Source organism: Halichoerus grypus, chromosome 1 (assembly GCF_964656455.1).
Source record: "Halichoerus grypus chromosome 1, mHalGry1.hap1.1, whole genome shotgun sequence".
Classification (NCBI taxonomy): Eukaryota; Metazoa; Chordata; class Mammalia; order Carnivora; family Phocidae; genus Halichoerus; species Halichoerus grypus.
In genome coordinates, this window is record NC_135712.1 from 161,763,522 (window position 1) to 161,778,492 (window position 14,971).

Here is a 14,971-nt window from a genome sequence, read left to right on the forward strand (position 1 = left end):
ATTTCTGCTGGGGAATATGTTCGGGCATTTCTGCCGGGCACACGCCCAGGAGTGGGACGGAGCTGCCGGGACCCGTGCTCACCCGCAGGCGCCCTCCGTCCCAGGCCCCATAACTGCCTGTGGAAGCATGGGTCTTGCTCGGCTGTGTGGGCCATGAAGGCGACACCACGCCTCTCGTGTTTACCAGGAACCCCCAGAGCACAGCACTTACTAGGTGCTCAGTGAACAGGTTGCTGAGCACCAGCCAAGGCTGGGAGCAGAGAAGGGGCCAGGGCAGAGCAAGAGCTGGTGTGTCGCCACCCTGGGCACTGAGCCTAGCCAAGCCCGAAGCCCTGGGGCTCCAGCAGAGGCTCCAGCAGAGGTTCCCAGTGGTGCCTACAGCCCCAGGACTTTCAGTGGGGCTTCAATGATGAGGACAAGGAAGAAATGGGACCCTAGCAGCCAACTCCAATAGGAACAGGGTGGAGCTCCAAACTGACCCAGAGGGTGTTAGGGGCCTGGGGCCACCCCTTCCTAAGAATTGGGACCTGAGTCCCATCATGTGTCTTTTCACCCTTGGGCAATCTTACCTGGGAAAGAGACTGACACAGAGAAGGAAACCTAACGTGGGGACCCCCTCTGGCCCCAAGTGTCTGTTCCATGAGTCTCCTGTGCCCCAGACAGATGTCACCCAATCTGCTGGCCCCACCCGGTCTCTAGTCCCACAGATTTCCATGACACCAGCATCGCTCTGCCCAGACGAAGCTCCGGATTATAAGATACATAGTTCTCATACAACCGAGACCCTACACACAGGCTTCAACAAGCCACATCAACTCTACACTGAGGGACATTTAAGGGGCTTTTTAAGGGAAATTTTGATGCCATAGGATTTTGGTCTCAGCTGCCATCTTCAGAACCAAACTCCTTGAACAATGCTTCTGCACTGGGCTCAGGGATGTTCATTTGTAACCCTCACAGCCAAGTGAGGAGTTAGTATCCCCGTTTTACACATGGAAGAGTCGAGGCTCAGAGAGGCTGGGCAACCTGTCCACCATCACACAGCCAATATATGGAAGAAGCGGTGCTCAGACCCGTAGCTGTGGAGCTCCCAACCCTGTCCTTCATTCCCAGGACCTCCTGGGCCTGGGGCCACAGCCTGCAGACTCTCCTCCCAGCCATCAGCAGGCTCCTCTCCCTCACGCTGATGTCTTCCTCCATCCTTTGATGAGGACACTTAAATTTTCATAAAGCTGTTCCTCCTGGGTGGTCAGAGAGGCACAGCAGCACCGGCCAAGGAAGGACGCGAACACGGTTTGCTTGGTCAACTTTCAGAGACGCCGTCCCCTTCCTCTGCGTAGCTTCGGGTTCACACAGCTCCACGAGTAACCACAAGTACAGCGGGGACACGCGAAGCCGCCTGGCACACAGGTGATCCCGACAAACACCTCTGCCAATTGAGCTTCTTAAACCCGTCAGGATCGAGTGCTCTGCTCAACAGCCGACAGTTGCTCCCCACTGCCTGGACCCTGAATCCAAGCCCTTCGTGATTCATGATTCGACACGTTCCAATCCCAGGGCCACTGTATGTGCCCGTGCCCCATGGACGGACGTGCCCACCTCTGGGCCCTGACCACAGAGACCCTGCCCACCTGTCACTTCTAACCCCTGCCCAAACCTTCTTCCTCCCTCAATGGATCATTAGTCCTTGGTTCTCTCTGTCCGCAGAGGAACCTCCCGGCTGCCCCTGGCTGGCTCCCCTGGGAGGCACAGTTTCTCAGGGGACAAAAGGCTTCATGGTCAGACTCATGGTCAGAGACCACCCAGGTCTCTATCCCATCCCACCTGTGCCCTTGTGTGACCTTGGGCAGCAGGCAGGCCCAGTCTCTTCATATGACATGTGGCCCAACCACAGCTCCCTGCCCCCCCCCAGAAGTCTGATGAGTCACACACACTGAGTGCTCACTCTGCACCTGGCAGAGTTGACGTCCCTTAAACTAACTGCCACAGCCACCGTCACCACCGATATCACCACTAAGACCCTGCAGGGCATGCCCAAGAGGAAAGAGCAATGTGCACGGCTTGGACTGCTCAGGGTGTTGGAACACCAAAGTGTCAGGATTCTGTCACCAGCTAAAATCCCTATGGACAGTGTATTGTGAGCACCTACTACTTTCTAGACAGTGTAATGGGCATGAGGACATGCAATTCTATTTAGGATGACACCCATTTTAGAGATGGGTGGTTCTGAAAGCCCAGTGACAAGGCAGGACACACGGTGGTCAAGAGCCAGACCGGACCCCTGTTGAGGGTGGACAAGGGGATAGACGCCATTCCTGATGCTGTAACGCCCCCCTATTGCCTCAAGCCCTCCATTTAGGAATCTGGGGCAGCCCATGTTGAGAACTTATGCGGTCTGGCCTGATCCCCCTGTCTGGTGCCCACTCATCAGTCCTGGTTTACCTGGGAGTGGCTGGAACACGCCTTGGTTCTCTACCTCGATCACCAAGTCAAAATGGGAGCAGTCGCTCAGGGTGACCACCTCGTTGGCCCCACCAGGAATGAGGCCATTGATCCTCAGGGGCAGCTCCAAGGTCTGGCCCACACGTGCCTCCACCTGGCACGGGGCGAACTCCATGCTGCTGGGCTCGATCACATACACCTGGAGGACAGGGGCGAGGATGGGGGTCATCAGGCTCCACGGGAGAGGAAGGGCCTGCGCCAGTATTTACTAAGAGCTGCCGTGCACTGGGTACTGAGGACAAGTCAGTGAGAAAACTGAGCTTGGGGGACATGTGTCCTGGGGACTGGAGTGAGTTCAGGGACAGAGCTGTTCGGGAAGGCCCCTTTGATACGGTGACACAGGAACTCAGACCTGAGAGGCATGTCAGAGGTGGCCAGACAGAAACGTGGGAGAAAAATGTAGGAAGAAGACATAGTGTGTGCAAAGGTCCTGAGCCATGTACCAGCTCAGCTTGCTGGAGGAATATAAAGAAGGCCACGGTACAGGGTAAGAGGTGTCATCACTCACAGCTAATACTTCTATAAAACAATACTTTCCACCCTCCAGGTTCTGTTCTAAAAACATTGCTAAATTTAATCCCCTGAGCCTGTTTGTTAAGAAGATTCTATTAGTAACCTCCACCTGATGAAGAACTGGCACGGGAGTTTAAGGGACTTGCCCAAGCACAGTGGAGACTGGACTGGGCAGCCTGGCCCCAGAAACCAGACTGTAACCATTACACACACTGTATCTCAAGGAACTGCTCTCAGACTTCTGACTGAGCAATTGGGTGAAAGGTTGCACATTTACTGAGATAAAGAAGCTTGGAGGGGGGCAAGGTGGTCATAGTTTATCCACATATTTGGCAATTATGCTGTAGCTAAAGGGTCTCAGTTATGACTCTTTTTATATGAGAATGAGATCAATCTTTAGACGGGTGTGTGTGTGTGTGTGTGTGTGTGTCTAAGTGGATCCAAATAAAAAGACTGGAATAACCTGTCTTTAGACGGGTGTGTGTGTATGTGTGTGTGTGTGTGTGTGTGTGTCTAAGTGGATCCAAATAAAAAGACTGGAATAACCTGTCTTTAGACAGGTGTGTGTGTATGTGTGTGTGTGTGTGTGTGTGTGTGTGTGTGTGTGTCTAAGTGGATCCAAATAAAAAGACTAGAATAACCTGTCTTTAGATGGATGGGTGTGTGTGTGTGTGTCTCTAAGTGGATCCAAATAAAAAGACTAGAATAACCTGTCCATCCGTGTGTGTGTGTGTGTGTGTGTGTGTGTGTGTGTGTGTCTAAGTGGATCCAAATAAAAAGACTAGAATAACCTGTCCATCCATGTCCCAAAAAACATAAGAGCAGGTTGGGATTGGACACACCGTGTATGGAGCTTTGACTTCTGCCCTAAATGAAGGAATAATGGCAGGCTGAGGTCAGGGTCAAGAAGTCAGGAGGCCGAGGCAGGGTGGGCAGAGGCTCAGCTGCAGATGACCACTCCCACCCGAGGCCTTTGCTCAGTGAGTTGGTCCCGTGTCACCTGGAGTCAAGAGCCAGGTGTCGGGCCCCAGTAGAGGGAAAGGAAAGGAGTCAGACCCAGGTCTCGTGGGGTTTGGGGCCTCCCTTTCACTGTGAATTTACCAACACTCAGTGGCCCTTCCGATACAGAGATTCAGACCTTTCAGGTCTGAGTTTTCTAGAATGACTCCTTTGAGTATCTCATGTCTTCTGTGTTCTCTGATCTCCCTTCCAGAAATTCCTACTATGCTGACCCTGGTCCTTCTGGGTCCCATCCCCTGCCTGGTGGGGGATGTCACGTCCATCCCACTGCCCACCACCAACACCAAGTACAAGCCTGAGGGCTGGATGTGAGAAGGCAGCTAGAGACCGCCAGCCTGAGCCTCCGGGCCCCTGAGGTCTCACCTTCATCTCCCCGAAATGTAGCGGGTTCTGCACGTCATGTGCCTGGATCACACTGAGACCAGTATCACTGCCTGTGGTCATCACACCCTTGACGGTGACCGTGGCAACCACGTAGCTTGACGAAGACCAGCTGAAGTTCCCACTCCCACCATGGGCCTGGAGAAGAAAACCATCAGATCAGTCCATCTGCCTGGTCTCTCTGTCCATCCTTCTGTCTCACTCTCTGACTCGCATGGTCAGCGGCCTCTCACTCCATGGGCTGACATCTGGCTGGAGACCACCTCCCCACCTCGGTCTCTCCACCCTGCCTCCTTTCTCTTCCTCATATTCTGGGGGCCTTGTGGCTGACACCTACTGATGCCCCTAACAGTGGCCCCAGACCTGGGAGCACCTACAGACTGGACTGGGAGGACCCGGGGCCACAGAGTCAGGTGCAGGAAGCTGTTTCCCTGCCCAGGCGCAACGCTCCCTCCTGGCACACACCCCAGCCGCTCCTGGTGATCCTCCATGGAGTAGAGACAGTCCAGTGGCTTCCCAGGTCAGGGGCCATCACCCCGGAACCTGAGAGAGGCCAGGAAGGGAACACACAGGCAGCGGGTCCCAGTGACAGGCATCACTCTGCCAGGGAGGCAGTGGGGACTGATGGGGACTCTACTGGCCACAGGGGCTCAAGCCCCCATGGGAGTCAGTCCCTGCCAACGAAGGCCAGACGGGCACATGAATATCAGAAAGCAAGAACACTTGATAGGTGACAGAGTTAGAGATATTTTTCCCTTGAATTTCACATTTTTCTCCAGGGAGAGTTACGCTACTTGTAGAAAACAATCATTTTTTTACGAAAACAAATGCAGGTGGAATTTAAATCTGTATTCCAGGTTTTCTTTATCATGCTTTCTTTTCTGTTTTTCAGGACTTTTTTTCTGATTACCAAAATACAGTGCTGTGATAGAAACCCCAGAAAATATAAAAAGCATAAAACTCCCCGATTTTAAATTCTCTCCAACCACTAGAAGGTAAGATTAAAAGAAACAAGATAGGTGAAGAGCCCCAATCCCATGGAAACACCCAAAGGAATGCACCCAGACGTGGGGTGTCACAGTTACCTTTATTGTGTACTGATAGGCGCCCGTCTTTGGTTGCCACGGAAACGTCAAGATGCTCGGATAGAGGGTGATTGGGACGTGAATTTCTACCTCCTGCTGGTTCCACACGGGCACCCGTAATGCGTGGACCCCTCCATCCTACAAGGGGGTGAGGGCGCCGCACGTCACCATGACAACCAGGTCATCAGAGGTTTTCCCAGTCAAGCAGACCCCCGCCCCTCCCCGGAGATCAGGTCACAAAGATTCTGTGATTGCCGGGGAGCAGGAAGGAAGATGCTAAATGCCCTGCAGCCTTCTCTGTCTCCATGGAGACAGCTTTCTATGGCTCTGTAACAGCCACTCAAGTAAATGCTGCTTGACTTCATCCTCACAGCACCCCAGATGAGATGATGTGGTTACTCCACTTTACAGATGGGGAAACTGAGGCATGGGGCACAGCAGCAACTTTGCCCAAAGCCCCCAGAGCTGAAGTGACAGGCAGGCAGGAATTGCTGTCTACCCCGCAGGCCATTCTTTCTGCTGCCTCCTAAGGGGCCGGGACAGGTTTTGTGCAGGGTAGGAAGATGAGAACACCCATGCCAATGTTCCAATCAGTAAAAAAACTGCTCACACCTATAACTGACTGGTCTTTTAATAAAGGGGGGAAAATGAAAAGACTTAAAGGACCCAAGAGCTAAAATAGCCAGAGGGATGCTCATGGCCCCGGGAAACAGCACAGCTAGACACACGGGCCCAACACCGCTTCCCCAACAGGGTTTCCGCCCCAATCCCAGAAGGGCAGGCTCACCTTTACAGAGGCTGGCAAAGGGCAAAGTAGGAGGGGTACCCTGTGTGGACACAGGGTCAGGGAAAGCCCAAAGCCCCACCACCAGACATCTCCCATGAGCCCAGATGGGAGGCAACCCCCAGAGTACCCAAGAGAGCAGTGCACCAGGCTGAAGTTGGGGTCCTCGGCTTCCCAGGACTCATGTCCAGCCTGGGAGGGTGCAGGGGGGCAGAGAGAGGGAGGTGCTGACTTGCCTGGTCTACCACAGAGGTGAGGGCTGCCTCGATGGCCGTCTGGCCCCGCTTTGTTGCCCTGACGTGATGGTACGACCCATTCTGGGAAGAAGCGAGCACCTCAAAGAACTCAGAAGGCAGCACAGTTTCGATGCGAATATTCTGGAAGGGAGGCAGGATGGGTGAGAGAGGTGTTTCTGGGATGAGTCAGGAAGTCAGAATGCAGGAAAGGAGCAACGTGACCCACAAAGAGCAGTCAGGCTGGGCCATGGGGCGGCCCAAGGCCCAGAGGCCTCCAAAACCAGCAGACGAGCTGGACGAGGCCCTAGAACTGGGCTCTGAGCCCTCCAGCCTTTGACCCCCTCCCTGGCCACCACACTCCCCGCATGGCCCGATGACCCAGTGCTCCTCAGGGGAGCCTGAGGCCTACTATCGTTGGCTTTCTCAGACCCTGAGGCCCCAACGAGGAAACCACCAAACACAAAAGAATGCCATCAGTATCCGTCAGAGTTTTCTTCCCAAAAAAATGGTGATCGACAGTCTTTGTTCAATAACACGAGGAAAGCAATGACCTGCAAAGCTGCCCCCAGGGGAACGCTGCCTCCTTCTTCTAAAACCTCAGAAGCCACTAAGAATGTCCCAGGCATTCCAACTGATGATCCTGGGAACCTCTCACGAAGGACCAAAACCTGCCGAGACTCCTCTCCCTCTGCCTGTGTCTGCCATTCCTTTCTAGAGCCAGAAAGCTAACTGAGGTTAGCCTAGGTCACCTGGGCCTTCCGGACAGTTATAGGTATTCCTGGCCCCGCAGGGAAAGGTCAGGGAGTGCTCCCTGCTCCTCTGTAGAGCAGGAAGAGATGGATTCTCAGCACCATGAAGTCTCAGGCTATGACAAACGAGCAGGAAGGCAGCAGGCAGACACTGCTCCCCCATCACCGCCTTCTGGAACCGAGCTGCCTGTGGCCCCCTCTCCCCACTCCGGCCCTGCAGGGGTAGGGCTGGGGGGCACAGACTCGCAGGTTCACAAAGTCCTGAGAGGCCCCAGAGATGTCACAGTGCTGTCTCTCATGGACCCAGACACACCACTAGGAATCAATAACTCAGCTTGCCTGCATGGGGGCCCTGCGGCTTTGGGGGGCCGCTCCAGGAGGCACATCCCACACTGACACCCCACCGGGACCCAAGGCAGGCACTCACGTCTGACAGGTAGACCTTGTTGCCGGACTTGTCAAGCACTTCGATGGTGATTTCATACAGGCGGCCGGTCTCCAGCACCCACCTGTCACCGGGGTGGACTGTGAACCCTACAAAACAGGCAAGCAACAAAGCCTGACGCTCGGGCCTGTACAGGGCCGTGCCGCTGAGGAAGGGGACGGCACCAGGCACACCTGGAGGACCCCACAACGGCTCACCTGCACTCCCCCAAGGAGAAAGAACAGCTGCTAAGCATGGTGAGATCTAATGCCCACCATCGGCCCTGAGCCCGCAGAAGCTGGGGTGAGCTCTCAGCTTCCCCAGCACCACCCGGAGCATATCCCACACTGACTGCTTCTGGGCTCATTCAAACTTGAACCTATCCACTGAAGGTCTAGACTCTGAATCCACAGTAGTTGTATGAACCGAATCCACAGTAGGTCTGCACTCTGAATGCACAGTGAGTCTACATCTGAATCCATAACCCTCTGAATCCCAGTAGGTCTGCACTCTGAATCCACGGTGAGTCTACATCTGAATCCATAACCCTCTGAATCCCAGTAGGTCTGCACTCTGAATCCACGGTGAGTCTACATCTGAATCCATAACCCTCTGAATCCCAGTAGGTCTGCACTCTGAATCCACGGTGAGTCTACATCTGAATCCATAACCCTCTGAATCCCAGTAGGTCTGCACTCTGAATCCACGGTGAGTCTACATCTGAATCCATAACCCTCTGAATCCCAGTAGGTCTGCACTCTGAATCCACAGTAGGTAGAGCTCTGAATCCACAGTAGGTCTTGGCTCTGAGGCCTGGCACTGAGCATTCTATCCATGTGAGCAGCCCTCCCTCCCAGGCCTCTAGCTGTGCCCCCACACACGATGCGCATGGGCTGCTCGCTGACCCCCGTGAGGCCGTGCACTCTCTCACCACACCCTCGCCCAAACTGTTACCTCCGCCAGGCTGACCTACCTACAAAGGAGCAGCTTCTGGGAAATGCCTGCCTCAACCCTCATCTCCCAGAAGCTGTTCTTTGGCACTCACCTTGACTAACTCTCTACCACTGTCCTGTCACCATCTGTTTACACTGCTCTCTCTCTGCAAAACCAAGCACAAGGACCTAAGCTTCCTTCCTCCAGAACTCTAGGCCCAGCACAGGCCAGACTGAGGGAAGGTACCAAAAAAGCCTTCCTGAATAAATGAAGCTCCTAAGACACACCTGCCTGGTGTTACCACATTGTCAGCTCAGGTCCGCACCGATCAGCAAGCTCACATGGTGGCTCACAGGAGGACCTAGGGGTTTGCTGCATGTCAGTCAAATGTTCTCTCGCCTGAACCAATTCAGTACACCCAACAGGTGCGTCAACTCGGAGCAAACTCAAAGGGAGCATCATCTCTATGACCTGGGGTGACACTTGGGTCCTGGACATCTCTCAAGCATTCATCAGTTACGGCAGCTCCTGGGCCCTGGCTCCGCCCCCACGGGTCCTCCATGACCGCCGAGTCCTCCCTTCCTCTCTTGGGTCAAATACCTCCCCTTCCTCCCCACTGAGACTTTTACCAAGTGTGTCCTTGCTTTAGGGGCTCCTTTGTCACTGAGCTGACCAACCTCCAAATGTCCACAGGTCTGGACAGAGCCCTGGTATAGAAACCAGGAGGAGACAAAGCCCTCCAGACTCTACCCAAACACTTCTTGGCCTCTGGAGCTGCCCACCTACGTTGACCTTGGCCTACCCTCTGCTTGTTTCTGTGCACCAATGCAGGGAGGACTGGGGAGCAGCCCTGGCACGAGCTGGCTGAGCTGGCCGGTGTGAAGCATTTTCTGGGGAGCTGTTGTTGCCTTAATTATTTTTTTAACTCCTGTCAGTAGCACCTGAGAGGACCCAGGATGACCAAACTTACCCAGGTATCCAGGTTCAACCACGTAGATGGTGCTATTGGGTAACCTGGAAGCACCCTGCATGCGGATACCTGAATTCTTACTTAAGGAACAAAACACAAGAAGGAGAACAGAGCAACTGGCAGGATTCAGCTCACATGCGTAGGAGAGAGGATGAAAACCCCCTTGTGTGAGGACAAGTAGAACAAAGCCATGTTCCAGAATCAGAGGCCACACCACGCTTCCTACACTAGCAAAGGAGGATCTCTGCAAGGGACACTGGAGCCCACACGAACAAGGCTAGGACAGGGACAACCCACACGCCGGTTTGGAAACAGCCTTGCCCAGGACCCTCGGATGGGGCTGCCCGTGCCAGGGAAGGTTCCGGAGGCGAGGAGCGAGGCTCTGCTCCTGCCACCACCTCCCATCCTGGAGCCTCTCCTATGAGTCACCCACAGAGGTGAGCGTTCCACACAGCCGTGTTGCTATTTCGGTTCTTTCCAATTTTCAGACCTTGAGGGAAAACAGGGTTATTTTTAGCCTCGCCAAGCTTTCGGGGAGAAAAATGACTTCCAAACAGCAGATCTCCTGCCCAGGACATGCTTATGTACTTGCAGACAGGCCGGGGAAAGGATATTCCTGTGGCTCAGGACCAGGCTGCTCTGTCCCAGCCGCACGGCGGTGACCATCGATGTGTCCTGGTCCAAGACGGCCACGGGCCGGCCCACATCTCCCTCAGGGCTCGAGATGCTGTTCTGAAGCTGGAGCTCATACTGCTCAGAAGGCATCGATAGCTCTGGCCGCCCAGAAGCAAAAAAAAACAAAGTGGGGGAGACAAGAGCAAAGACAGGAAACATTAGAAACCCATATGTCCACCCCACCCCAAATCCCTGGACCCGACTATCAGTATGACTGCTTGATTTCTCTTTCTTTCTTCTTTTTTTTTACTTAGTTTCTTCAACACTTTTTTTTTTAAATTTCACTATAGTTAATATACAGTGTTATAATTTTCTCAACACTTTAAAATTTAACATTATTCTCCATGCCTGTGGACAAAACTGACACTACCCATGAATTTTCAGAAGCAATCAGTTTTTTAATGACTCATAAACTGCTTTTTTTTTTTCATTAAGCACAGCCTCTGACACCAATTGCAGGCTGCTTGCAGAATCCAGGAGTTGAGTGAATTCTGCCGCTACACCGAGGGGCCTGGGGTAGGGCTCACGGGAGCCGTGCAGCCTCTGGGGGGGGGGGGTCCAAAAAGGCACCAATCCATTGTTTTCCACCAGGTTTGGGGAGTTCAGTCTAGGATCTGCAAAGAATGTTCTCTGTTGCTATCTTGACCATCCATCAAGGTTTCCCTGCTCGGTGTCACATTGTAGAAGAGAGAGAACTGCTCAATCTGGGATTTGAGGGATGAAAAACGATTTCCCCAGGAAATAAGCGATCCTACAAAACTTGCCGCTTCTGCGTCAGTCTTCCAGAGCCTATGTGTAGTGACCACGAATGCTTTTATAAATGGCTACTGCTGACCGCAAAATCAAGATGTGGTGGGACCGTGTCTGCTGCTTTATGGGCCTGTCACCCCATTTTATCCCACAAGCACCCTTGACCTGGGTACTGCTGATGCGCACAGCTTCAAGATGGTGGTGCTGTGGAAATCGAGCCAAGAAGCCCACTGGGTCCTCCAGTGGGGAGTGGCAGAGCTGAGATTCAAACCAAAGAGAGCAGGATGAATCATTGAACACTACATCAAAAACTAATGATATACTATACAGGGCTAACTGAACAGAAAACAAGACAAAAGAACAAAGAGAGCAGGAGCACTTTTACTCAACCCCTCCTGGTCCTGTCTGTCAACTTTCCTACCGAGCAACCTGCTCACAGAGCCTGGGGGCGCGGCCACATCTCTGCCCTCCAGCAAGAGACAGGAGGGAGAACCACAGACTGCACCCTTGCTCACCATTCCTCCCCAGATCCCAGCTCAGGGCCTTCCATGGGAGGTGTCCAGGACAAGGGCCAGGAGGAATTTCAGCTAGATCATCCTTAGAATTCCCAAGAATTCCAACGGGAGCTTTAAAAGGGAAGCAACTGGTCCACTTCCTGTCTTAGGGTATCTTCTGTGTGTTCTAATAAGTCCCCAAGAATTTGCCCTAGAGCAGAGGGTTCTCAAAGTGGGGGCCCTGGACCATCAGTGTCACCTGCCAACTCCAAATGACTGCTCCCCCACCCCAGAGCTGCTGAATCAAACTCTGGAGGTGGGCCTGGTTCTCTGAGTTTGAACGGGCCCTCTGGATGATTCCAGGGCACACCAGAACTGAGAATCCCTTAGCGTATACACAGCCCATCTCCTTGTCCTCTAACTGGGGGAAGCCCAGCCTAGCTGAGCTGAGATTCTTGAGGATTATATTTTCAGAATATGGCAGAAGTGCATCGAGAATCCATGCCGTAATAAAATAATGCCATTGCACAATAAAGCAGTATTACTTTATGCTGTTTTATGAAGCACTAGCTTCCTCCTTTATTTAAAGTTCTCCAAATGAATAGGCCATTTTGGGAAATGAATATACTGATTCTCAAAAGATCTTGCACAACAACATAATTACAAAATCCTAGGACAATGAAAATAAGGGGTTTGTTTGACTCCTTAAACACCTCTTATAATGCAGAACTCGCTACTTGTGAGAAGCACTGAATGCAGAAGGCTTTGCAGATGCTAAGGGTCACTGTCTATCTATAAAAATAGGAAGGCTGTTCTTGGGGCACCAGACCAGCTCATCTACCATCTGCAGAGGGTAAAGGGCCATCACCAAGGCTGCCCTTCTATAAGCCAAGAGGCCCACATGCTTCTAGGAGATAGGCTCTGTGACCCTCCTGACCCTGGCTGACCCTCCAGATGTGCTTCTTATCCCCCCCACCACGGGTAGGCTCCAGGGATGACCATGGAGCTCCTGGGGAGGTAGATCTGAGCCCAGGAGGATGGTGAGCTCACTCCCTCACCTCTGGCTCCAGCCCCTGCTCACATAGCCCATAAGAGCTAGTTCTGGGCAGCCATGGCTCAAGGGTGTGCTGGGCTCCAAGTCCCTTTGACACCTGGGTCACCGACACCAGCCTATGCAGGTGATTCTCCCAGCCTCAGTGCATTTTCTCTGTTCCTTCAATGATTGCACTCACTCACGTTCTTTTGGACACCAACTCCCTCAGTCAGCATGGCCTCCCCACCTTTTGTTCTGTCTGATAATTTGGTTATTGTGCCAGTCATGTGTTCAAGCAGTACAAATACCAAAGGATTGAGAACTGAGGGGAGAGACCTGTGGCCCCCGCTGGAAACACTGCCCTGCAGGCAGCACACAGCCCCCTATTACAAGCTCCAAGAGCCCCTCCCCTCCCTCCCCGCCCCCACTTGTAAGATGTTTGCAGAGTAACCATTGGACTGGCTGCTGGGCTGTGTGCTCCAGGAGGGCAGAAACCCAGGCAGCATATGCAGCCTCTAGCAGACCACGGCACTGAATAGGTGCTCAATAAATGGGCTTACAAGAAAGCGAGCCAGCCAATAAAGGGAGGCAGACAGAAGGGAAATAAAGATATGGAAGAAAAGAAGAAAAATTACATTTTCAAGGAAGGAAAACTGAAAAAAAAAAGAGAAAGAATAAATTTGGGGTTATAATTATCTGCATGTTAATAAGTCCAGATAACTGGCCTCTAACCTAGAATTCTCTAAGCCAACACGGGATGCCACGCAAGACAGACAGCAGCTGAAATTCATGTCCCTGTCATGCCATCAGTCGTCACTTCCCTGTCTAGTCAACTTGTTTAAAAAGACAGTGATGTGAATTATATCTCAATTAAAAAAAAAAAAGCCTAATCCACCTAAAACAAATGGACAGAGTTTCCGTTTGTATGACTAGGTCATGGTGGACCTTGCTGGCTCGGTGCTCAAGGCTTCTGTCTGGAAGCCACTCCAGACCTGCAGCAACCAGAACCATCAAGCACACAGGTGTGTTCATTTTTGGAGGAATTTTCCATCTCATTTCCCCATTGATGAAAGGGAGGCAACATTCCTATTTCCTGCCCTGGGCTACCTTTCATGTGTTCCGACGCTTTGACATATATGGTGGGTCAGTGACCCAACCCACAAGTTTTCTGGGTCCCTTGAGATGTGCTGTTCCTCTGGACTATGCCATCTGAACTAAGTCAGGGTGAACTCTCAAGACCTCTTCATTAAATCACCCGCCATTAACCATGCTGACTGCCCTCCCCGGTTGGGGCCCAGCTCTCAGATCTCTGGCCAAGAGCCCCCGCCCTGCTTCCTACCCAGAAGGAGCCTATTCTCAGCTTCCGTGGTCTGCGGGGCAGAGTGCTCTGCCACGCTGTAACTTCTCAACAGATCCATTGCTCCCAGGTGAGGCAGTGTCTTTCAGGACCCCATCTATGGAACAAAACCCAAGTTTCTTGGATACTGAAGCATCTATGTGCTTCTTACACAACACCCTGCATCACAGACAGAATGACCTCCAACCTGGGGGAGGCAGCTGCCTGAACACGTGTCAAAGCCCTCGGACAGATGGGTGACACTCTTGACATCTTGTGCTCTGGCCATGAAACATGGATAAACTTTTATTTATTTATTTTTAACGGTTTTATTTATTTATTTGACAGAGAGAGACAGAGCGAGAGAGGGAACACAAGCAGGGGGAGTGGGAGAGGGAGAAGCAGGCTTCCCACGGAGCAGGGAGCCCGATGCGGGGCTCAATCCCAGGACCCTGGGATCATGACCTGAGCCGAAGGCAGACGCTTAACGACTGAGCCACCCAGGTGCCCCATGGATAAACTTTAAAAAAATGATAATAGTAATAATCTTAGGAGGATTGGTGCTGTATTAAGAACATTCACCATATAAAATGCATCACAGATACACAGCACTCTAGAATTTCCAGAACAAATCCACATCCACTAATTAATTTTGCCCTCACAGCATAGGCAGAAAGGCCTCAAGGTATCTGAAGGGGAAACTGAGCCCCAAAGTAGGGGCAGTGATGTGAATTATATCTTTCTGTTCCTTGAATTATATCTTGAATTATATCCTGAATTATATCTTTCTGTTGGAGAAAGAAATATAGTCGGCCAAGGCTGGACAGCAGTCAGTGGTTGACCAAGGGCAAAACCCGCTCCAGTGTGAAGCTCACAGCTTCTGACATTCTCAAAACAAAGGCGTGGATATACACCCAAAAAGACTGAAAGCAGCATCTTGAAAAGATATTTGCACACCCATGCTCCTAGCAGCATTATTCACAATAGCCAAGAAGCAGAAGCAACCCAAGCGCCCATCGACAGATGAATGGATAAGCACTCAATATGAATATGCGTACACTGGACTATTATTCAGCCTTAAAAAGG

At 52.3% G+C, this 14,971-nt stretch overlaps 1 protein-coding gene across 3 annotated transcripts in view; it reads right to left on the reverse strand.

Annotated features, from left to right (window-relative positions):
- Positions 1 to 14,971, reverse strand: part of NUP210 (nucleoporin 210) — a 107,390-nt gene that overhangs the window by 62,215 nt on the left and 30,204 nt on the right. For all 3 annotated transcript variants that reach the window (XM_036113486.2, XM_078074626.1, XM_078074637.1), the window contains 7 exons: positions 10,212 to 10,370; positions 9,598 to 9,666; positions 7,698 to 7,804; positions 6,522 to 6,662; positions 5,502 to 5,639; positions 4,399 to 4,554; positions 2,443 to 2,641 (listed from right to left, as the gene is read on the reverse strand). In XM_036113486.2, the coding sequence (XP_035969379.2) occupies positions 2,443 to 2,641; positions 4,399 to 4,554; positions 5,502 to 5,639; positions 6,522 to 6,662; positions 7,698 to 7,804; positions 9,598 to 9,666; positions 10,212 to 10,370 (969 nt within the window). The remainder of the gene's footprint in view (positions 1 to 2,442; positions 2,642 to 4,398; positions 4,555 to 5,501; positions 5,640 to 6,521; positions 6,663 to 7,697; positions 7,805 to 9,597; positions 9,667 to 10,211; positions 10,371 to 14,971) is intronic.